At 37.8% G+C, this 22,695-nt stretch overlaps 2 protein-coding genes across 11 annotated transcripts in view; both read right to left on the bottom strand.

Moving 5' to 3' along the window:
• Window positions 1-103: 103 nt before the first annotated feature.
• On the bottom strand, window positions 104-8,958 carry slc9a6b (solute carrier family 9 member 6b). The gene is made up of 16 exons (XM_084104010.1): window positions 8,607-8,958; window positions 6,480-6,679; window positions 6,306-6,383; window positions 6,066-6,142; window positions 5,611-5,723; window positions 5,395-5,500; window positions 4,251-4,392; window positions 4,050-4,155; window positions 3,210-3,298; window positions 2,999-3,112; window positions 2,793-2,904; window positions 2,568-2,721; window positions 2,462-2,492; window positions 2,225-2,310; window positions 889-994; window positions 104-759 (listed from the first exon to the last, which is right to left on the bottom strand). The coding sequence occupies exons 1-16, from the start codon at window positions 8,878-8,880 to the stop codon at window positions 466-468; spliced, it is 2,082 nt and encodes a 693-aa protein (XP_083960136.1). The 5' UTR covers window positions 8,881-8,958; the 3' UTR covers window positions 104-465.
• Window positions 8,959-9,698: 740 nt separating this feature from the next.
• The window catches only part of synj1 (synaptojanin 1), a 28,821-nt gene continuing 15,824 nt past the window's right edge, over window positions 9,699-22,695 (bottom strand). For 3 of the 10 annotated variants that reach the window (XM_084103774.1, XM_084103777.1, XM_084103776.1), the window contains 11 exons: window positions 22,279-22,491; window positions 21,420-21,498; window positions 21,129-21,291; window positions 20,845-21,030; window positions 18,317-18,448; window positions 18,118-18,153; window positions 17,371-17,409; window positions 17,001-17,047; window positions 16,729-16,915; window positions 15,521-15,801; window positions 9,699-13,220 (listed from right to left, as the gene is read on the bottom strand). In XM_084103774.1, coding sequence (XP_083959900.1) covers window positions 12,318-13,220; window positions 15,521-15,801; window positions 16,729-16,915; window positions 17,001-17,047; window positions 17,371-17,409; window positions 18,118-18,153; window positions 18,317-18,448; window positions 20,845-21,030; window positions 21,129-21,291; window positions 21,420-21,498; window positions 22,279-22,491 — 2,266 coding nt within the window. In that variant the 3' untranslated portion in view covers window positions 9,699-12,317. Of the gene's footprint in view, window positions 13,221-15,026; window positions 15,051-15,520; window positions 15,802-16,728; window positions 16,916-17,000; window positions 17,048-17,370; window positions 17,410-18,117; window positions 18,154-18,316; window positions 18,666-20,844; window positions 21,031-21,128; window positions 21,292-21,419; window positions 21,499-22,278; window positions 22,492-22,695 lie in introns of those variants that run through there. The other 7 variants (XM_084103779.1, XM_084103780.1, XM_084103781.1 and 4 more) reach the window with 6 other exon arrangements.

Below are 22,695 nucleotides of genomic sequence, written 5' to 3'. Positions count from 1 at the left end.
AAACACTTATAAATAAATCACTTTTTCACAAATATGAACCTCTTTCTTGTAAATGTTAATGAGGTAATGATGAGCCACAGGAAACACCAGGAAACAGGAGGAGGCACTTATTAAAATAGATTTATCCACAATTGACCCACAAGTTATGCATGGCTTTGAAATGATCCATCAAGACACATCAATGCATTCACAATAGAAGCAGACGTTCAGTCTGAGCTACACACTACTAAACACAAAATTTATTTAGAATCTTTTATGGCACATTTTTGTTTTTCTTGAGAAATTAGGAAGAAAACAGAAGGATTAGCCAACACAACCATAGTAGAACAGTGTCTAGACAAATAAATAAATATTAACGGCACAAAATAATGAACCAATAAAAGCATAAATAAACATTTAACTTAATCTCTCTGAAAAAAAAGAGCATCACTTGGAGAGCAAGAGGTCAGCAGCTGTCCGGCAGGCTCAGACTCTGTGGCGCAGAGGGTCCGACAGAGGCGGGGATGGTGGAGGAGGAGGAAATGATGTCAGCGGGTCTGGATGCTCTTCTGTGGGGAGGACCAGACGGGTGCCTCCGAACGCAAGCTCCCTGTCGAGAGGATCATCTGACGTTCCTGCTAGTGAGTAAAGACCAGCCTGGCCCGTGGAGGTGGTGGGCATGCCATGGGCGTCCGTGCTGATCGTCATGTCACTGTACATAAAACCATCTCCGTCATTTAGAATCAGCTCTGTGTCCTCATCATGCAATTGACCGGCGTTCTAGAGGTGGGGGAGGGGGGAAGAAAATCCATGATTTGCACAATTCAGAATACACTCATGTGCTAATATGATTTTACACATTTCTACACTGTAGTCTGAGCCAAAAGCAGCTATGGTTCAATGGTTTACCTCATAGGCTTGTGAGCTAGTAAGACAGCGCGCTATTGGACCACAGCAGGCCGGCAGAGTGGTAGTGAGAGGAGGCCCGCTGTGTGTGAGGAAGGGTTTTAAATAACTGCACCACTTCATTAAGGATTAAACATAATTTAAAATGACTTAAATAATTATACTACTACTAGTTTTATTAGTTATACTGTTACATATACAGGCTGCAATCAAAAATACCGTAAAAACTGTAATAAAGTAAATGTTTTCTATTTTATTATATATTAAAAATGTAATTTATTCCTGTAATGGCAAAGCTGAATTTTAAGCATAATTACTCCAGTCTTTAGTGTTACATGATCCTTCAGAAATCATAATAATATGCTGCTCAAGAAACATTTATTATTATCATAACTATCAATGTTTAAAACAGCTGTGCTGCTTATTTTTTTATGAATAGAAATTACAAAAGAACAGCATTTAGTAGATTTTTTTGTAACATTAGAAATGTCTTTACTGTCACTTTTGATCAATTTATATACTTTTTTTTTTTTTTTTTTTACCATTTCATGAACATTTATTTCTATTTTTTTCACAAGTTATTTATATATTGTATACCAAACTGCACTTCTGGTAGGATATCTCGAATTATAATAATTATACAATAATCATTATAATAGTAATCATAATAATCATTAGTCCGGTTTGTGAAAAATGAAAATTCTAGGGCAGGGTTTCCACCAGTGTGTTCATGAGTGAATTACAGGAGGTTCATGAGTTGATGAAAAGCTAGTAATTGATCACAAAAATGTAACATTATAAATCAAAACACTTCCTAAAAAGAAAACATTATTATTTTACCTGCATGTCATGTGACTACAACTGTAGCGAATGTGTCATTAGTGAATCCCAGATGGAAAAATGAAACCTTGATTTACATTTTACAGTTGACCATGAGCGCCCTCTACTGTTTAACATGCTGTACTGAAGACATTCCCCTTTCACAGAGCGTTGATCCCAGAAAATTGCCATATTGCCAATTGTTAAGAGTGTTTTCTGTGTGAAGAATGTGCCCTGTGTGAACAAAAGGCAGGACCAATGCCATAAGGGGTGTAGTAGTGATGACACTTTTGTTGTCGCAATGACGCAGTTATCGTGCGACTCTTTGACCGAGGGTTTTAACACTAGCATTTTCACATTATCAGTGTATTTTCTGGACTTTCTGTGTGAAAGGGGCTATACTATTGGAGATGTACAGTGCATTATGGTTGCCTAAGATTGTCAAATCCAATATGTAGAGTGCAAGCAAGGGTGTAACAATTAAACGTTGATAGAACTCGGCAGAACAACTGAAGGATACTTGTGGTCAAAAGTGTACCACAGTCTGAACGGCCAGGCGCTTTCATGCTTGGTACTTCTTTGTGTCATCCCATCTGGTGCTGTGACCTATGTGAGCAAAGAGAAAAAGACAAGAAAGTTAATATAGCCTGTTATATTACCCTTATGGTACAGATTTGTACAGTAAATATTTGAATGTTAAACAGCGTTTTTTCTGATATCAGCAGTTGCATTTCCAGCAGACATGAGTAGAACTTACAGTATTATCTTGATCTGTGTCCACTCCCACTCTGTGGAAAGATAATGTAATTTAAGCAAAAAAAAAAAAAAAATTGCTTCCATTGCTTCCAGAATGCAAGACTCACCGAATATGCATGAGTGACAGCATGGGGGTTGTCCCGCCCCCACAGACCCACACGGTGAAGAAAACGATCAGCAGGGTGGTAGAAAACATCATCTGCCTGGCGTATGTCGCAGTGTCTCTAATTGAGAGGGCAAAGGTCATAGCCCCTCGGAGACCTGTGAGGTCAGCATGACATCATAAGCAAAAGAAAACAGGAAAGTATGCACATTAAAAAGTAAGGTATTACCTGAAAACATCATGACGTGTTGGAAATTGGAGGCGATTTTGTTCTTGCGGCCCAAGTTTACCAGGAAAGACAAGGGGTAGATGTTGGCCGCCCTGCCAAGAAATATAGCCAACTGGCAATGAAAGCCACGGTCAAGGATAATGCGTGAATGTTTATCCGTACACAATTCATGAGTACAGCACAAATACACAGCTTCAAAAGGATACAAATGCACCTATGATGAACAAGGGATTGAACACATGGTGCTGGAAGGAGAAAAGTGTCAAGCCCATGTAAGAAAAGATGAAGTTTTCAGCCAGGAAATTCAGCAGCTCAAACAACTATTGGGGGAAATGGAGGACAATACTATCAGTATACCAATCTTCAAAGATGTAAAACGTTTGTACAGTTGTTTGAGGGCTTTCAGACGCATGTTACCTGTTTGGTTCTAGTTTTGGATTCAGCAGAAAGGTTGTTGTATGTATAGTGAGCCTGAGTCATGCCACAGAAGAGCACTGCAACCACACCTAAACACAGAAACAACGAAGATTCTTTTAGTATTATTCATATTATCTACTATTATAGTATTTATTAATATGCTGAATGTTCAGTTTTCAGTGTAAGTTTTAGCAATTTTCTTGTGCTTTTGTCATTTTTAGTTCTTATTTAGCTTTAATTAATTTTTATTTCAGTTTTAGTAATTTTAGTACTCTAGTTTAAGTTTTCATCAAGTATTTATATATATATATATATATATTTTTTTTTAAAACTATTTTCAATAGTTTTAGTTAACAATAACACAGTTGATTAAAAATATAGGTAACACTTTAGTTTAGGGTCCAATTCTCACTATTAACTATGCATTATTAACACTTATTGCATATTACTAGGATATTGGCTGTTTATTAGTACTTATAAAGCTCACTTTAATGCCTTATTCTGCATCCCTTAATACATAAAAACTACCTTACTAACTATTAATAAGCAGTAATTTGGAGTTCATTGAGGCAAAAGTCGTAGTTTATAGTTAGTTAATAGTGCGAATTGGACCCTAATCTAAAGTGTGACCAAAATATAGTTTATGATGTTTATAAATGATAATGTATAGTCAGCCGATCATTATATTGCAAAACAGAAATTAGAATCAAGTATTCCTGTAACAAAGCAATTTTAGAGAAGTCACCTGTCTGCATAAACCAACAGTATTAACTTCTCCCATTATGTCATATGCAGCATGTGGCTAAACAAAGATTTCTATCATAGGGTTGCCATAGTTACCTGTGAAGCCGCAGGCTTCGGCCAATAGGAACGTACTCCAGGACATCAGGAAGAAAAGGGCCGTTTCCAGCAAGGGGAAATCTCTCAGCCTGGTGAACTTTGTGACCTAAATAACAGCACATATTAATACATCAACTACCTTAGATGGGTTTAGACTGATTATTTTGGCTAGTTATGTAAATGACGCAGATATAAAGATACCAGAGCAGTCATGACTCCAGTTGCAGCCCCCATTACAAAAGACCCACTGAAAAACCCTAGAAAGACACCCAGAGACTTGAGCAGGGCACTGCCATCAAATGTGTGACGATTGTCTCCTTCAGGCTGGTATGCCACTATTGATCTGTTAGAAGGTGAGAAAGATACTTTTTCATATTAAAACAAGACATAGCCTATCATGATTGACTGAACATGTTTACAATACATAGAAAAGCTTGTGTGCTTGACATAACTCAAAACATGGAAATTAATACTTTCATTTAGCAAGGAAGCATTAAACTTATATAAAGTGACAGTAAAACATTTATAATGTCACAAAAGAATACTATTTAAAAAAAATTCTGTTCATTAAAAAAAAATCATCAAACAATCCTGAAAAAATATATCACGATTTCCATGAAAATATTAAGCAGCAACTCTTTTTAACATTGAAAATAATGATAATTTTTTAAGCAGCAACTTAGAATGATTTCTGAAGGATCATGTGACACTAAAGACTCTAAGGTAAAACAGACACTAATTTCTGAATATATTAAAATAGGACACACTTATTTTAAATTTCACATTACTGTTTTTACCATACAGGACATCTTTCAAAAACATAAAAAAATCGTACCAACCAAAAACCTCTGAACGGTGGTGCAAACAACCTGTTTATTCTTGATCTATTAAACAGAAGTAGGCTACGTTCAGACTGCAGCCAAAAGTGGCCCATTTTTTGCTCATATGCGACTTAAATTTGTCTTTTTTCATGACAGTGTGAAGAGCACAAACCACATGGAATCTGATCTTTTCTAAATCAGATACAGGTCTAATGTTTTGCGATGCAACCTCAGTCTGAACAGTAATATCGGACTTCATGCGACTTTTATGTCAATCTAGATTCGTCACAATTCTACGCTGATGAGAGTCACTCCAAAGATTTCACATACCAGAAGAAGTTCTTTGCTCACTCAATGAATATGGAAGACAGCAGTGAAGTTAGTCAGTGGAGGGATGATGAGCTGTTACACTCATAAGTATTACGGTGACTAACTAACTTATATCTGTGTAATTTAGATTATCTGAACGCAAGAATATATAGCCCTGACGACTTCACACGAAGCTGCTGTGTGTGTGCACTCACGACGACAGGACGATGGCCACAGCATCATTGAGGACGCTCTCGCCGAACATCAGCGCATAGAGATCCACGTCAACTTTCAGCTCATTGAAAATGGCCAGAACAGTCACTGTAAGAAATTAAAAACTCGGTTATGAAATCATTCGAAGTGAATTTTAATATAGCTAAATATATTAAATATAAGAGCTCAGTGTACTAATTTTAAAGCAAAAACAATACCTGGATCTGTAGCAGATACAATAGCACCGAAGAAAAGGCAGTCAGTGAAAAAGAAATCCCCTCCAAGCTGACCGATGGCTTTCATAAACACCACACAGCCGTACATCACCAACCTGCACAGAGGACATTTGACAAAACCAACATGAATTATATAATATTATCTTTTTTCAGTCACACTTTAGTTTAGGGTCCAGTTCTCAGTGTTAACTACGACTTTTGCCTCAATTAACTACCATAGTTAGTAAGGTAGTTGTTAAGTTTAGGTATTGGGTAGGGTTAAGGGATGCAGAATATGGTTAATGCAGAATAAGGCATAAATATGTGTTTTATAAGTACTAATAAACAGCAAATATCCTAGTAATATGCAACTGGTTAATAGTGAGAATTGGACCCTAAACTAGTGTTACCCTTTTTTCATAGCAAAGCTCTTTTATTTTTAAAATATCATCACTCACCCTGTTACAAAGCATGATGTCAGTGTGCCCACAAAGGCGTAGGAGAGGATAGACCCCAAATTTCTGAAAAAATGCCTCTGATAGTTAAAATGAATAAAAAAAAACAGATTACTAAAAATGAAACAAGCTAATCCACATCAGCCATTGATAAAAGAGACAGAATTACTGATTAAACAAGCTTCTTTTCCTGATTATTTATGTATTTTGTGAATTTTTTCATTAGGATAATCATATTCTTACTCGTTTGAGACTGTATCCCGCATGAAAGATGATGGGTGGAAGCAAAATGTTGAAGAAAACCTCAGGATCAAAAGTAACCTAGAAGTGTGAAAACAAAATCCCGTATACAATATTATACATTCACATCCAGTAGAAGGAACAAACAATATTAAAAATTGCAGGTAACATCAGTACCTTCCTGAGCATCTCTGCATTTGGCACATCATGGCCCTTGCTGTCCCGCACCTCTCCTTTCAGGCTGTACTCGTATAATCGTCCACTCACGTTCACCAGGATGGTGGTGGGACTGCTGTTCACGGCACAACTCAAGGTGACGTCATTGAAGTCCTGTGGCGAATGGACCGCAAAGCGCAGAATCACACCCACAAACAAACCTGGAGATGAAAAACATATACATCAAATAGTGTTTTAATACTCATTATGTTAAGCAAAGCACATACAGAGAAATAACAAAAGCAATTATTTATCATGGTAATCATATTTTCTACAATGACGACAATCAGAAAAATTCTGAAAGCTTTACGTGTATTCAATTAATTAAAATATAGAAATTAAGTCTTATATTTAAGATTACATTTAGATTTAAATATGAATTACACAATAATTGTATTAAAGCTGCACTCCGTAGTTTTTCCTCTTTGTCGCCATCTCTGTTTGAAATCTGCTATTGCAGTTATTCACGGAATTATCAACTTTACGTGGGTTGTGCATCGGCACGGCACAGCACAGCACAGCACGGATGAATCCAATGTTTTGAGGAGAATGTGCGGCTGTCAGTCACCGCGCCGGTGTGGATACTGTCATTCGGAATCACAGATTCTACTTTTTGGAAGTATGACCAACATAAGAATTTTCACCGGAAAATGTCATCTGAACAAGTGAGTATTTTCTTCATTTTCTGCGATTTACTGCAATGCTTTTTTCCAACAAAAGTGGAGTAACATCCACTTTTGTTGGAAAAAAGCATTGCAGTAAATCGCGCTGATTAACGATCGCTTATCATATTACGTCAAACCGTGCAAATTATACTTTGTTCTCAAATTATTAATGTTAACAACATCAGCATTGCGTGACTACATTTAATGCCCTTCCGATATTTATCCTTGTTTTCGCATGGGCCGGTTGCAGTCTCTTTTTTTCTGTAGCCACTCCGAAGTCTTTCGCGTTTTACAACGGGTGAATCTCCAGTTGTCACTGGTGATTGTCGTTTGAACCTTTCTGGATCCGCCATCAAATTGATAAGTTTAATTATATCAAGTGCTGTGAGAAAAGGCTATAAATCTCCACCTCCAACATCCTCACATGCAATATAGCCTACTAGCCAAGACACCTTCTTTATGTACTCAGATGTGACGTAATGACGCAAAGGCATGCTCAAATTTCCCGTGGAAATCCACCAGTATCACTGGAATTAAAAACATTATTACAAGCTTACCGTTTTGAATCGAGCTAAGGCAAGCAGATTGTTTTGAACACTGGCTGGTTATGTACTTGCTCAAAAAAATTATTTTGGATAATTTTTAACCCAAAAAAGCTACGGACTGCAGCTTTAAAATAGACTTAAGATTATTACTTTTATGAATTAATTAAGACTTCCATTTAAGATTTAAGTATTAAGTAAACAATAATTGAATTAAAAATGGATTTAAATGTATTAAAATATATAAATGAATTAATACTTATATTTAAGATTTCAATTTAGATAAAAGTATTTATTACACAATAAATGCATTAAAAGACTTAAAAGTATTACATTTATTAAAATATAATAAATTAAGACTTAAATAATAAAATCTTAATTTGAATCTTAAATATATTACACAATAACTGCTTTAAAATAGATTTACAATATTACATTTATTAAAAATATTATTATTAACAATTACAAATAATTAAGATTTATATTTAAGATTTCAATTTAGATTTTAAGTATTTACTACACAATAATTATTAAAAACAGACAAAATTTTTATAAAAAACAGCTTATATAAATACATAAATCTGGCTAAATTTCGCAGTTTTGTAAATCTGTCAAAACTTGGATATTCTTTATTTTACATTTGCCCTATATTAGTGACTTACAGCATTAAGATTATACTATGGTTGGCATTGAAAGTAATTTTTGTCATTGTATTTTTTATTTTTATTTTGCTGCATTGCAAAATAATTTATTGAACAGATTGACAAGTACTTTGTACAAGAACAAGAACATTAATGAGCTCATGCACAATATTCCTGGTGCCCTCCTACACAAGGTTCCTGAATGTGAACTTGAATATGAATACATCAACTAAATCTCACCATAAATCATAGCCAAGCCCGTCTCATGCAGGAACCTGAAGCGGCGGTGTTTGAAGAGCCATATCGTGAGGATAGTGAGTGTGAGTAACATGATGAATATGAGCAGGTTGGCGCTGTCCTGCCTGTGGCTCTCCTCCGCTTTCCTCTCCGTCACCACATTTACCATGTCCATGTTCTCAGCCAGACTAATGACAGCAAAGCACATCAGGCAGAGTAAACGGGGAAGCATAAAAGCCCCTGACACGGAGGTGCGTCTTCTTTGACATCCCATCATGGCTGTTTATTATGAGAGATTGGTCTGCCGTTCAGTTCAGCACTGTGTTGATGCGATGCACGATGTGAAGACAGCAGCAATAACAACCTTGACAGAACCTGCCCCGTTTGACCGGAAGTGTTATATTACAAAATAAAGGACTCTTAAACGGTTTAGTTTGTGTCATGTAGAACAACTGTATAAAAATGTAATACCAAATTGGGGTAAACAAAATACTAATATTACATGTAAACCATATATATATATATATATATATATATATATATATATATATAGCAGTATAGTGCTAACTCAGTACTGTTATTAAAATTAGAAATATTTAAAAACAACAAAAAGTAATAAAAAGCACATAAACGTACTAAAACAAATTAAAAAAATAAAAGCTAATTCAAATATAAAGATTAAAAAATAATACTATAATAGTATTTAAATAATATAGATTAAATAACTAACACCTAAAAAGGACGTTTTTCCTTTTAACAAACGGTCAGTGAAAGGCGATTAACCCTCAGAAAAAATATCTCTATATGTAATCTATAATAAACTTCGGGAGGTCAAGCTAAGTAATATGAGCTTGATTTTTTAAAATAATTTTCGAATTTTTACAACTGTTATTAAAAGTTTATGTACACACACTCGATTTGTGTGATTTTGCACATTTCGAACAACCAACATTAAATAAACACTCCAAAACATTTCACAAGAAAACAGATACTCATAAAAGCTTTGCAGTAATATATTGCATTATATATATATACACACTTTTGAAATACTTTGTCATGTAATAAGATCTGATGCATCCAATAATAACAGTACGATTCATGTTGAATTACATTTATTATTGCATACATACAACATCAATTGCTCCATACATAAATGTGCACTTTTGATGTGCACTTAAATTACAGATCGAGTACTCGTTACTGAATTGCAGTTTTGTTGGTTGTGTATACATACATATAAGGTTAATACCACAGACTTTTGTTCACTACTGGGCTAAAAGCTACAATGGAACGTTAACTTCACAAAAGGAGTTAATTCCTATAAAATCTTGCTTCTTTTTAATAACTAGCGCTGGCAATGTCAGGTTCAACGCTTCCATTACATACAGAACACCTGAACAAATCACTTCTAATGCCTTTGAATGTTAAGTGGTTACATTGTGTTTATCAGGCATCAAAAGAAAAATAGATATAGTTTATTATCCATAACCTGATACTTCTCTTTATTCTGGAGATGTTCACAGTTAGTGCTTTGGAATGCATTTTGGAATGGATTTCTCATGCATTAGTACACATAATCTTGCTGGCTGGCTTTCTTCTGACCCCTTCCTCAACCAAACCACAAATGGAGACAAACTTTTCAGTGCTTTCCAGGTTCAAAAATATATCTGTAAGCTCAAAGCCAAAATATGTTGCTCAACACATCCCAGGAGAACATTTGAACAACTGTGCAGATGTTAAATGTGTACCTAAAATGTAAACAAGGAACAAAAGTACAAGTAAAATACTGCTTTCCTGAAATACCTACACTTTAACCAAGACTGAATCATTTCACTATGCCCTTGAAGGACATTTAAAAACCTGCATAATATGAGTAAACCAACTGCACACATAAAATGCCAGTGCCTGAAGGCTGACCATTCACCCATAATGCATCATTACACAGTCCAGAATGCTATACAATCAACAAAAACAACTGAGGCTGAACCATTTATCCAATAAGAATCCAATAAACACTTAATTCAAAATGTCTAAGGCATTATTAAACAACATAGGATGGTAGCTTTAAATATTATGGCATTCATAATCAATCTGTGTGTTCATTTAACAGTCTGTCTTCCCCTCAACATTACACCATACTTCATACCATAACAAATATATTCCACTAAAACAGTTTGAAGACATAATGCTATAATGACTTATAACAAAGATATCAGAATCCCTCATCATGACGACGCAAACACTCAAGCGCACTCACACTAACAGCTAAAGTACACAGAAACAGACGTCACACTCCAAAACACAGCACAGTATTCCTCCGCACAACAATAAATAGATTTATCCACAACCTGTTCACCGAAAATAAAAAAATAATATATCATTGAGCGAATAAGTACACATTGCACTAAAGAAAGCATGACCGACATCCTGAGGGAGGAACCCACCAAATCAAACACACACACACACTACACATTTGTTTAATACAGCATTTCTGTCAAGAGCTTTGGATCAGAGGAGACTGAAAGCACGTGTATATACATTGTCGATGAATGAGAGGGCCACTGTGACCCTCACTCGCCCTCTCCACGCAAACGTAACATCTCAAACTTTTGCGTTTGAACGCCTAGAGGACCGAGCTCTTCAGTGCACTTTAGATATGGCATGTATATGCTGCAAATATAAACACAATTCAGACCTACTTTAATTTTTTTTCCCCACTAGGAAGACATATAATCACTATGAATATGTATAGAGGATATATTTTGACAAGCTAAGCACATTGGTCGTGCTACACGATGCATGGGGTGGGAGGGGGTCTTTTGTGTGTAGACTCGTAAAAATTAGACCCTCGATTTGAGTATGCAGAAAAGCACAGCAACTGTACTGCACACATCACACTCTGAATCTTAACATAGGCAATAGAAACTGGTGAGAGATACATTCATAATGAGATAAACATCAAAAAATATCTTTGCTCACTGACAAGCCCATTTAACGGATATGACGGTGTAGAACAGGTCGGACACAGCCAGGCATTTTAAATATGTGCGTTTGATGATACGTTTTTCTTATTTGAATTGGGATACAGAATAAAGGGATATTTCAGCAAAAAGTGAAAGATCTATCATCATTTACTCACCTTATGTCTTTACAATGCTGTTTGACTTGCTTTCTTCTGTGGAACATACTTTGAAAAATGGTTTTGTGCGTATTATGCAAGTCATTGGGGTCCAAAACAACCCCATTGAGATCCATTGAATGGACACATTTTTTTTTTCCTCCAAAACATCATCTTGTGTTTTCTGACATGAAGGTGAGTAAACAATGAAAATGCAACAAGATATATAATTTAATATTTGTACATTTTTTACATCTGATTAACATGTAGTTTGATGCTGAATGATTTGCGGGCTAAATGTTTAATATCTGGCCATTGAATTGTACAATTTTACACACATGTGTGTGTATATGTCTATGCAGGTTAATATGCAAATGACAGGTTCTCTGACCATTATTTTAAAATCTAAAAAACCATACCGATCTGCTTGAATTCGTCTTGGTTTCCTATCTGCATTGGGCTAAAATAAACAGCCAGATTTCTTTCTTTTGTACAAACAGGTCAACATTTCCACCACCGCACTTTTATACAAACCATACACGTATAGATACACAATAATATTTTCTCCATATTTTACATACATGTTCTCCGCTGTATCATCTCTCTGTGAATTCGTTTCTGGAAGGGATGTGGGCGTTTTTGATGCTGGTATTAGTCCTGGTTGGGATCGGAGGGGGGATTGTGGGGAACGTAGAGGTGGGAAGCGACACCCAGTTGCTGTCCATGTCAAAGCCCGAGCTGGGGAAGCTGCTCTGGGGTTGTGGGAAGGGAAGGGATGAGGCTGCGGGTATAAGTGCCGGGCCGGTCCCAGCTGCAGATGGAGCCTTTCTTAAAAGGAAGTCAAAGCCTGAGCTGGAGAAGCTGCTCGTGGGTTGTGGGAAGGGAAGGGATGAGGCTGCGGGTATAAGTGGCGGGCCGGTCCCAACTGCGGACGGAGCCTTTCTTAAAAAGTCTGAATCGTCATCAAAGGTGACCCACTTTTGGGTCTGTTTGGTTGGGGCTGCTGCTGTAGCAGGAACTAAGGATTGTTGTCTGGAGAAAGATGTTGGAAGAGTGGAACTGTGCACCACAGCCGACATGGCCCTGTGCAGGTCAGGCTTGGCCGCTTGGGCCTGATGCTGGGTGTAGAAATCGGGTGTGAGTGATCGGCGAGGGGAGGACAGCAGGTTGCCGGTGAAAGGGTTTGTGCTGTTGGGTCTGGGTTGGGCGTCAGCGAGGAACGGACTAGGGGATGAACGGAGGGACTCCTGGGATTTGCTGCGCGAGGTGACGGGTGGAGACAGGAGACATGGAGCGTTACTGGTGTCTGGAGACGAGAATAGGGAGAGGGAGCTGGGTAACGTAGAGGAAGAAGAAGAAGGGGAGGTGGTGGATGAGGATGAGGAACGAGGGAGGGAAGCGGAGAACGATGCGTTCTGGAAGAGGGACTGGCTGTTAAGCATGTCAAAGGGGTCTAGTTTCCATTGTGCTTCTCTTTGGACTCCATTCATGTCCTTGGCCTGGGGAAAGAAAAACACATAAATCAAACTTATGACATGATGAGAAGCTAGAACATATTGGAGTTTTAAAGTCAACATGAAATCAGATTTGAATGTATTAAATTTGTTGGGAATTTTTATTTTTTTAAATGGTCACACCTTGGCTGTTTGAACAGTAAGAGTGTATCTTACTGTGTGTTTTATGAAATGTCATAACACTAACTTCACTGAAATAGTAACAATGGGGGCTTTTGCACTGGAGGAACTTTTTCATAGTTCCTAGAACTAATGGCAGCAGTATCCGCTTTTTGGCGTGTTCACACTGCAGGAACTGGGAACGATTTTAGTTCCAGGAACGCCTTTTGGAGAACTCATTTAGCTCCTACTTCAGAGTAGGGTCTAACCCAGCACAATAGGAACTATCAGTGACGTACATGTACACTGATTGGCCGAACGCACGCAAAACAACTGCAACCGCCATTTAAAAAAAGCTGTGTACACTCACAGATTATAGCCTATATATTTACTCCACAAACTAACTCTATGAACAAAGTGCAGAACAACAGTGATAGATGGGCCTCTTAACCTTAAGGAGAAAATCCAATGCAACTTTGAGGGGACCAAGAGAAACATGATTATGTATTTCTGCTCAGCTAGCGACATTGGGCATCAACCACACGGCAAATGCTTATACTTTTTCATATACTGTCTACTTTCTTTATAATGTATTAGACAGAACTGTTAAACAAATCGTAAACAAATGAAGACGGAGAATATGAGTGCCGTGTGCTCAGGCTCTGGCGTTCTCAGTGCTGTCAAAATAAAAGTCCCAACAACAAGCGTGGTATACATCACTTGAGAGTTACTACTGGCGGTGCGAATGCAACCAGGAACAAACCATGACCCTAGGGGAACATTTAGTTCTCGGGGAACCACCCTGGCTAGTTCCTAGAACTACCCAATGCAAAAGGGGCTAATAACTTTGGGGGACTTTAGATTATTTAGATCTCATTTACCCCTCCTAAGCTGCTAAATAATAGCCCAAATGTTGGGGGTCATTTATGACCCAGAACAGTAAAAATGTTACTTCTTTTTATTTAAATATAACTCTAATTTCCCTCAAGTCGTAAAAATTAAATGCACTTATTTTAGGTTAAACAGATAGTAATTCATTAAATTAGTACCAAATTACTGAATGCACCTTTTAATATCCTGTTTCATTATTACAGATGTAAAAAGAGTTGAAAACCCATGTTGATTCATGTTGACTTTTCATTTTAAACATTGTGTTTGTTACAATGTTTGATAAAAATCATGATGACTTGTTGGTTAAAACATAAATGGTGCAATGACCGACATCAACATAAATCAAAAACTAAAAGATCCTAATACTGTTTTATTAAAGTCTATTATAAAACAAAAACCAGCATTATAAAACAAAAAAGACAAATATGATTAGTGTGCAAGTCTACTAGAATTGCTTAACCTTGTCCAAGAAACAATGAAAACAATTATAACAGATATCACAGATTAAAAACAAACAATACCCACAACAAATACTGGATGACACTTTCCTTGAACCCCCCTGTTGGAAAAACTTGATAAACCATTTTTTTATATATACAATATTATCAAGGGGTTCAAGTTAAGTTTTACATTATAATTTTCTGACATTCAAAATAAAAAAAAGGTAAAATTAAAGATGGAAAGGGGAAAAACCAACTATAACATGGAGGATCCTATATGTATGAGCACCCCATACATCGTGACTACAGGCTATGGTGCCATGAAGACAACGGAAATACTAGAAATTACTTAATCCAGTACCTGTCAACCTGAGGATTGCTCCTGCTAGTGAAAGAGAAAGACACATGCATCAAGAAGAGCGAAACATGACTATGAGAACCACCTGAACAAAGTCGTTATAACTAGAAAAGTAAAAAAAGAAAGAGGAAGAGGAAGAGGCCTTGGATTATCTGGAAGAGGCCTTATTAACCCCAGGATGGGATCTTGTGGGTCCTTAGAAAGGAAAAAATTATGTCTGCACACTGAAGTTACAGCTCCATACATATACATATACATATACATATACATATACATATACATATACATATACATATACATATACATATACATATACATGCTATCTTTTTTGTCTTGCACCTGAGCCCGGCTTGGGTTTAGGATGTGAACACGTTTTTGTAATTTTTGAATCTTGTGGGTCTTTGCATCTTTGAAAGAGTGTTGATCTTTATCACAATTAAATATAGAGCTTATGATCTTGACATCCATGCAAAAGTGAGTAGAGAAAGAGGACTAACCTGGGTTGTAGGAGGAGGAGGAGGAGCAGACTCAGGTGGCAGTGTGTGAGCGGACCGGCTCCGGGGTGGAGGCTTGGGAGATGCCAGTCCGGGCTGAGGGGCGGCAGCGGCTCCAGCAGGTGCTTGGGAGGCCGGCTGAGGCACTAGAGGGGCAGGGAAAGTGGGCTGCATTGGTAGAGGGAGCTGGGCTTGGACAGGAGGCTGCACTGGTGACATAGACTGAGGCTGCATGGGTGATATCATCTGAGGTCTCATGGGACCTGGCAGTGTGGGGGGTGGACCTGAAAGACAGACACACAGTAGATGGTTAAAGATTGGTTAAACTTTTAAAACATACACACATACATAACATATATCTCAATTTTGTATAAAATCTCATATAAAATTATACAGTTTTAAATACTAAATTAAAGTGCCCCTATTGGGCTATTTTAAAGGTTCTTGCATCCAAGGTCAAAAAACACTTTAATTTTCTCATGATATTCATTGGACATCACCTCGTTTCTCAAAGAGTCTGGAAACGGTTAGAAGATTCAGTCTCTCTAAACCCCTACTTTCCGCGAGCCTACTCTGCTCTTATTGGTCGGATGGCCCAGTCTGTTGTGATTGGTCTATAGCTTTCAGCTTATGTCAGAAACGAAACGCCTATTATCATATCTGAATTTCAGCTCCGGAGACTTCCTCAGCACTTGATACACAGTGATACGAACAGTAACGTTGGCGTTGGTTTTTCTGTATCAATCCCAGTGCGAGTCATCATCCTTCTGAAGTGCATGCAATGTGGATTCCCACCACAGAAAACAGCGGCTTCTCAACATGTCGACAACAAAAACCAAACTCTTTCAGGCTGCAGCAGCAACAACAGTGTTTGAGGGCGAGTCAAAGTAGACATTATTCGCGGACCATAGGCTGGCATTATGCCAATTTGTTGCATTGTTACTTAGGCATGTAACAGGAAGCGAGACTGGAATTGCTGATGACTCATTATGCAATTCAGAATCGGTTCTTTCTTTTAGGAGACTTTATTTGTTGTGCACTTTAATCTTTAATACTGCAGACCTTTTACATACACAAACAGCTATATTACACACTGCATGAAAAGTAATATTCAAGAAAGCAAATAGGGGCTGCACTTCAATAAGAAATGTATATACAAAAATTATAATATAAAAGTAAAATGAATAGGTAATTAGAAGAGTTTAACGAACCCAGAGGCAGCTCGGATGGCTTGCTTTGGGGTTCAGCAGTGGGTCTTGGTGCTCCGGGGTGATTATCAGGTGATGGTCGAGGGGCCCCAGGATGCACCTCTGCTATGGGTCTGGGGGCCCCGGGATGAGCAGGAGGAGGAGGTCTAGCCTGAGGAGGGACACTGATAACTCCTGCTCGAGGTGGAATCTAAAGCAAAATCATAATTTTTAGCACGATATACATCTTATTTTTCTCCTTTTTTAATAATATTCATGTCAATTAGCCCACCCACCGGCCTTGGGGCGCCTCCAGGGGCTGATCCAGTTGGTTGACCTCGACCTGAAAAACAGCCGATGCCATAATCAAACATTCAGTAATAGTTATAGAAAATATGTTTGTGAAAATATCAGAAAATCTATGTTTTGAACTTCAGGTCCAATTCAAATGCCAGTCAATTAGTCTATACTACAAAACTGATGATGGAAGATTAAACTTAAACAGATGCCTTAAAAGAAAGCCGCTCCTGTCAAGAACGTCAACTAACTTTTTGAGCTCTATTTTGTTAAAACTAGCCCGAGGCTTGCAAAATCATGGCATGATAAAGGCCCAAATATGTCCGTCAATTAAATTTTCTGTCACAGATGAGCGAGACAAGAACTCACCAGATGCATCTGCACGTGCTAATGCTGGGCTTTTTTGTCCTTTTGTCAGCATGAGGGGAAAAGTTATTAAAAAGTTTGGAATTATTCAAAATTAGTTTTGTAGCACATTACAGCCTTCAGCTAGGGAGAAAATATATTTGACCAAACAGACTCCTTACCTGATGGAGAGATCATTTCTTTCTTTCTCTATTCAATTACAAAAGCTAATTCACCTAATTCAACCCAGCACTTCACACTCGAAAACTAAAATCAAAATCATTGGAACAACTGAGACTTCATGCACTGCGAAATGGTTGACTTGAACACCCCTGCCCCACATAAATTAGTCTATTTCTATTAGCAAGTGCAGGAGGTCTCAACTGACCAGGAGGTCACCATACACAAGGACGAACACTGCAAGAATCTTCTAAAAATCTAAATTTCTTTCAGAAATTACCTTCATATTCAGTCAGATCAAACTCTAGATTGAGAGGCTCAGCAAAGCCTTTGAAAGAAAATTCAATTTTTTTCCAGAAAAATGACATCATGAACAAAAATACAGTTGCAAAAACATTTACAGTGCAAACTTGATTTTTACAAAACAACAAAAAGCCAAAATTACAACGAGGCTCAAGAAAAGCATATGAAACACTACCAAACAGAACACAGAACTGCATCATAGTGCATTACATTCGAAAAGGTTAGCCAGACACTTTTAATATCTAGGCCAACTAACTAACCAAATCACAACATTATGTACAGCATTACCTGCTGAATCTTTCCTAACAGGTGTAGTAGAGCCTCCTTTAGAACCATTGTAAAATGCCAATGAAAAACAGTGAAAACATATTATTTATAATGAATTGAACACATTTGTTTGGGCGTTTCAATCCCAGGAAAAACTTGTCTCATTTGGGTTTAACTTGTCATGCCTGTGTAAAAATGAACAAAGATTTCATAGCTGTACCTGAGGGTGGCGGTGGGCGCTGTGGAGGTGCAGGTCGGGCTGGTCGGGCATTGGGGCGTGGAGGAGGGGCGCGTTTTGGCTCTAGCCCCTGTGATGAAGGAGCTCCAGCTGGCTGACCATCAACTGGAGAACCTGAGCAAAAAAAAATAAAATGAAATAAAAACACATCTCATCATCAAAACAACAGCCTGAGAGATTTAGCTCAGCCCACAGCACTGCAAACCACATCGAAGCCTTGAGACACACACACTCTAAGAGCTCAGGAACCATTGAAGCACATCAGCAACATATCTGAAACAGCACTCTTTACCTGCCAGTTCCCTTATAATGGATGCTGGGCTTAATCCTCCTTTTCGCAGTGTAAAAACAAAGGAAAATTAATGTACTGGAATTTTTGGTCTTCTGGAAGGGAATTTAAATATTAAGATATATATTTTTTGCTCTTTTACTTTACTGATGCTTGTAAATACATATATACATACATATACACATACATATATATACACAGTGAGGAAAATAAGTATTTGAACACCCTGCTATTTTGCAAGTTCTCCCACTTGGAAATCATGGAGGGGTCTGAAATTGTCATCGTAGGTGCATGTCCACTGTGAGAGACATAATCTAAAAAAAAAATCCAGAAATCACAATATATTGTTTTTAAACTATTTATTTGTATGATACAGCTGCAAATAAGTATTTGAACACCTGTCTATCAGCTAGAATTCTGACCCTCAAAGACCTGTTAGTCTGCCTTTAAAATGTCCACCTCCACTCCATTTATTATCCTAAATTAGATGCACCTGTTTGAGGTCGTTAGCTGCATAAAGACACCTGTCCACCCCATACAATCAGTAAGAATCCAATTACTAACATGGCCAAGACCAAAGAGCTGTCCAAAGACACTAGAGACAAAACTGTACACCTCCACAAGGCTGGAAAGGGCTACGGGGAAATTGCCAAGCAGCTTGGTGAAAAAAGGTCCACTGTTGGAGCAATCATTAGAAAATGGAAGAAGCTAAACATGACTGTCAATCTCCCTCAGACTGGGGGGAGGGTCTCACCTCGTGGGGTCTCAATGATCCTAAGAAATGTGAGAAATCAGCCCAGAACTACACGGGAGGAGCTGGTCAATGACCTGAAAAGAACTGGGACCACCGTTTCCAAGGTTACTGTTGGTAATACACTAAGACGTCATGGTTTGAAATCATGCATGGCACGGAAGGTTCCCCTGCTTAAACCAGCACATGTCAAGGCCCGTCTTAAGTTTGCCAATGACCATTTGGATGATCCAGAGGAGTCATGGGAGAAAGTCATGAGGTCAGATGAGACCAAAATAGAACTTTTTGGTCATAATTCCACTAAACGTGTTTGGAGGAAGAAGAATGATGAGTACCATCCCAAGAACACCATCCCTACTGTGAAGCATGGGGGTGGTAGCATCATGCTTTGGGGGTGTTTTTCTGCACATGGGACAGGGCGACTGCACTGTATTAAGGAGAGGATGACCGGGGCCATGTATTGCGAGATTTTGGGGAACAACCTCCTTCCCTCAGTTAGAGCATTGAAGATGGGTCGAGGCTGGGTCTTCCAACATGACAATGACCCGAAGCACACAGCCAGGATAACCAAGGAGTGGCTCTGTAAGAAGCATATCAAGGTTCTGGCGTGGCCTAGCCAGTCTCCAGACCTAAACCCAATAGGGAATCTTTGGAGGGAGCTCAAACTCCGTGTTTCTCAGCGACAGCCCAGAAACCTGACTGATCTAGAGAAGATCTGTGTGGAGGAGTGAGCCAAAATCCCTCCTGCAGTGTGTGCAAACCTGGTGAAAAAACTACAGGAAACGTTTGACCTCTGTAATTGCAAACAAAGGCTACTGTACCAAATGTTAACAATGTTAACAAAAAATCATACATTGTGATTTCTGGATTTTTTTTAGATTATGTCTCTCACAGTGGACATGCACCTACGATGACAATTTCAGACCCTTCCATGATTTCTAAGTGGGAGAACTTGCAAAATAGCAGGGTGTTCAAATACTTATTTTCCTCACTGTATATATATATATATATATATATATATATATATACATAGTTACATGATTTGGGGGTCATGAGATTTTTTTTTATGTTTTTGAAAAAAGTCTCGTATGCTCACCAAGGGTGCATTTATTTGATCTAAAATATATTGTGGATGGATATAATAATATTGTTACATATTAATACAATTTAAAATAAAAGTTTCCTTTTTTAATATATTTTAAAATGTCATTTAATCCTGTGATGCCAAATCTGAATTTTAAGCATCATTACTCCAGTTTTCATTGTCACATGATCCTTCAGAAAAAATTACTGTCACTTTTGATCAATTTAATGCATCCTTAGTGAATAAAAGTATTAATTTATTTTAAAAATAAAAATCTTACTGACCCCAAAATTCTGAACTGTGGAAAGGACAAAAAAACCAAAAAAAACCTGATATAAACACATATGGGTTGGTCAATGTTGAGTAGAGTCAAATATTAGCACTACCCTGTGGTGGTCCAGCTGTGCGTGGGGGGGCTCTGCTGGGCCGGATGGGGGGCGCAGGCTCTCCATGGGTAGGAGAGGGGCAGGGGCTGCTGCGTGGGGATGGGTTTGGGGATGAGCTTAGATCCATGCCCGCTCCAGGCTGCAGGTGCTGGGGTAAGATATCCTCAACCTCCTCGTCCACATCACCTGTCGACACAGCAGTAAAAATGGAACTCCACGCTGTCCCGTATTTCCATTGGTTCATGTTGCATTTTGGAACCATGTAACCCAAACAGATGCCATACCTTCCATATCATACTCTTCACCCATGTCAGAGTTTTCTGCCAGCAGAGTGGAGCTAGAGGACGTTGGGATGCTGCCGCAGATTCTCTCCACACTCATTTCTTCCTCTAGACTCTTTATCCAACCAGGACTCCTCAGACGGATGTCTATGGTCTTTCCATTCACCTGCATATGGACATAATGAGGGACGATTAGATTACCTGTCATTATTATGATACAATATAATGCATTTCTGCATGTAAATGTTCTTTTTTTTTTAATAATGAAACTTATTGTACAGTAGAGTCACTTACAGTAGAGGCACTCAAAGACAGAGCTGCCAGTGCCGAGTACCCCTCCAAAAATGTCACCCACATTTTCTCTTCAACAAACCTGTTCAGGAAAAAAAATAAAAAATTGCTCTAAAGTTTGGGGTCGGTAAGAATTTTTTATGTTTCTTATGCTCACCAAGGTGGCATTTATTTAATCAAAAATAGTAAAAACAGAAAAATACAGAAATATTATTAGAATTTAAAATAACTGTTTCTATATATTTTAAAATTGTAATTTATTCCTGTGATGGCAAAGCTGAATTCACATGATCCTTCAGAAATCATAATAATCTGCTGATTTGGTGCTCAAGAAACATTTCTTATTATTATCAATTTTGGAAAAGGTTTGTTTTTTCTGCTTTTTTCCCATGGTTCACCCAAAAATAAAACTTCTGTCATCATTTACTCACCCTCAAGTTTTTCCAAACCTGTATGAGTATCTTTTCTTCTGTTGAACACAAAATAAGATATTTTAAAGAATGGTGGTAATCAGACAGTTGATGGACCCCATTGAATTCCATCTTAAGAAAACTATGATAAATACTATGGAAGTCAATGGCTTCTGTCAACTGTCTGGTTGACGGTAGCCAACAGAAGTAAGAATTATACCGGTTTGGAACAACATGAGGGTGAGTAAATATTGACTGAATTTTTGGGTGAACTATCCCTTTAATATTTTTGAGGATGGACAGAAAATATTTTTTCTGTCACCCCAAAAGAAAATAATAAAATGTCTTAACTGTCACTTTTCATCAAATTAATGAGTATTTAATACATTTAATTAGTGTATATAACAATCAAATATAATAATAATTTAATTATATATGCAAACAATTCTTACCTGATAAGAATAACCTCGCCAAAATGAGCAAACTTGTCCAACAGGTCGTCGATCAAAGCATCATCAAAGTAGTCATCAGGACCAGAAGAGCAGAGAGAGACGAGGATGGTTCCATCAGGTGGACCCTGCAGGGCGATCACCTCCTTATACACCTGATGTCTGGCCTCTGGGTCCACCTCAAGTACGTCCATGTCTATGATGGCCACCACAGGCCTTTTGAGAGACAAATGTTAATGGAAATAGAACTGCGGTCCACAATGTGATTTAACTGTCCAATCCTGATCATTGTGGTATTAAGAACAAAGATAGACTTGAATTTTTATATTTGAACAATTACTGACAATAAAAAAACATTAATGGACAGCCTCCTGCTGTACCTCTGAGGCCCACTGGATGGCACTAAGCATGTTGTCAGTG

Source organism: Abramis brama, assembly GCF_963993115.1.
Source record: "Abramis brama genome assembly, chromosome: 25".
In the NCBI taxonomy this organism is placed as follows: domain Eukaryota; kingdom Metazoa; phylum Chordata; class Actinopteri; order Cypriniformes; family Leuciscidae; genus Abramis; species Abramis brama.
This window is presented reverse-complemented; position numbering and strand designations above follow the sequence as displayed.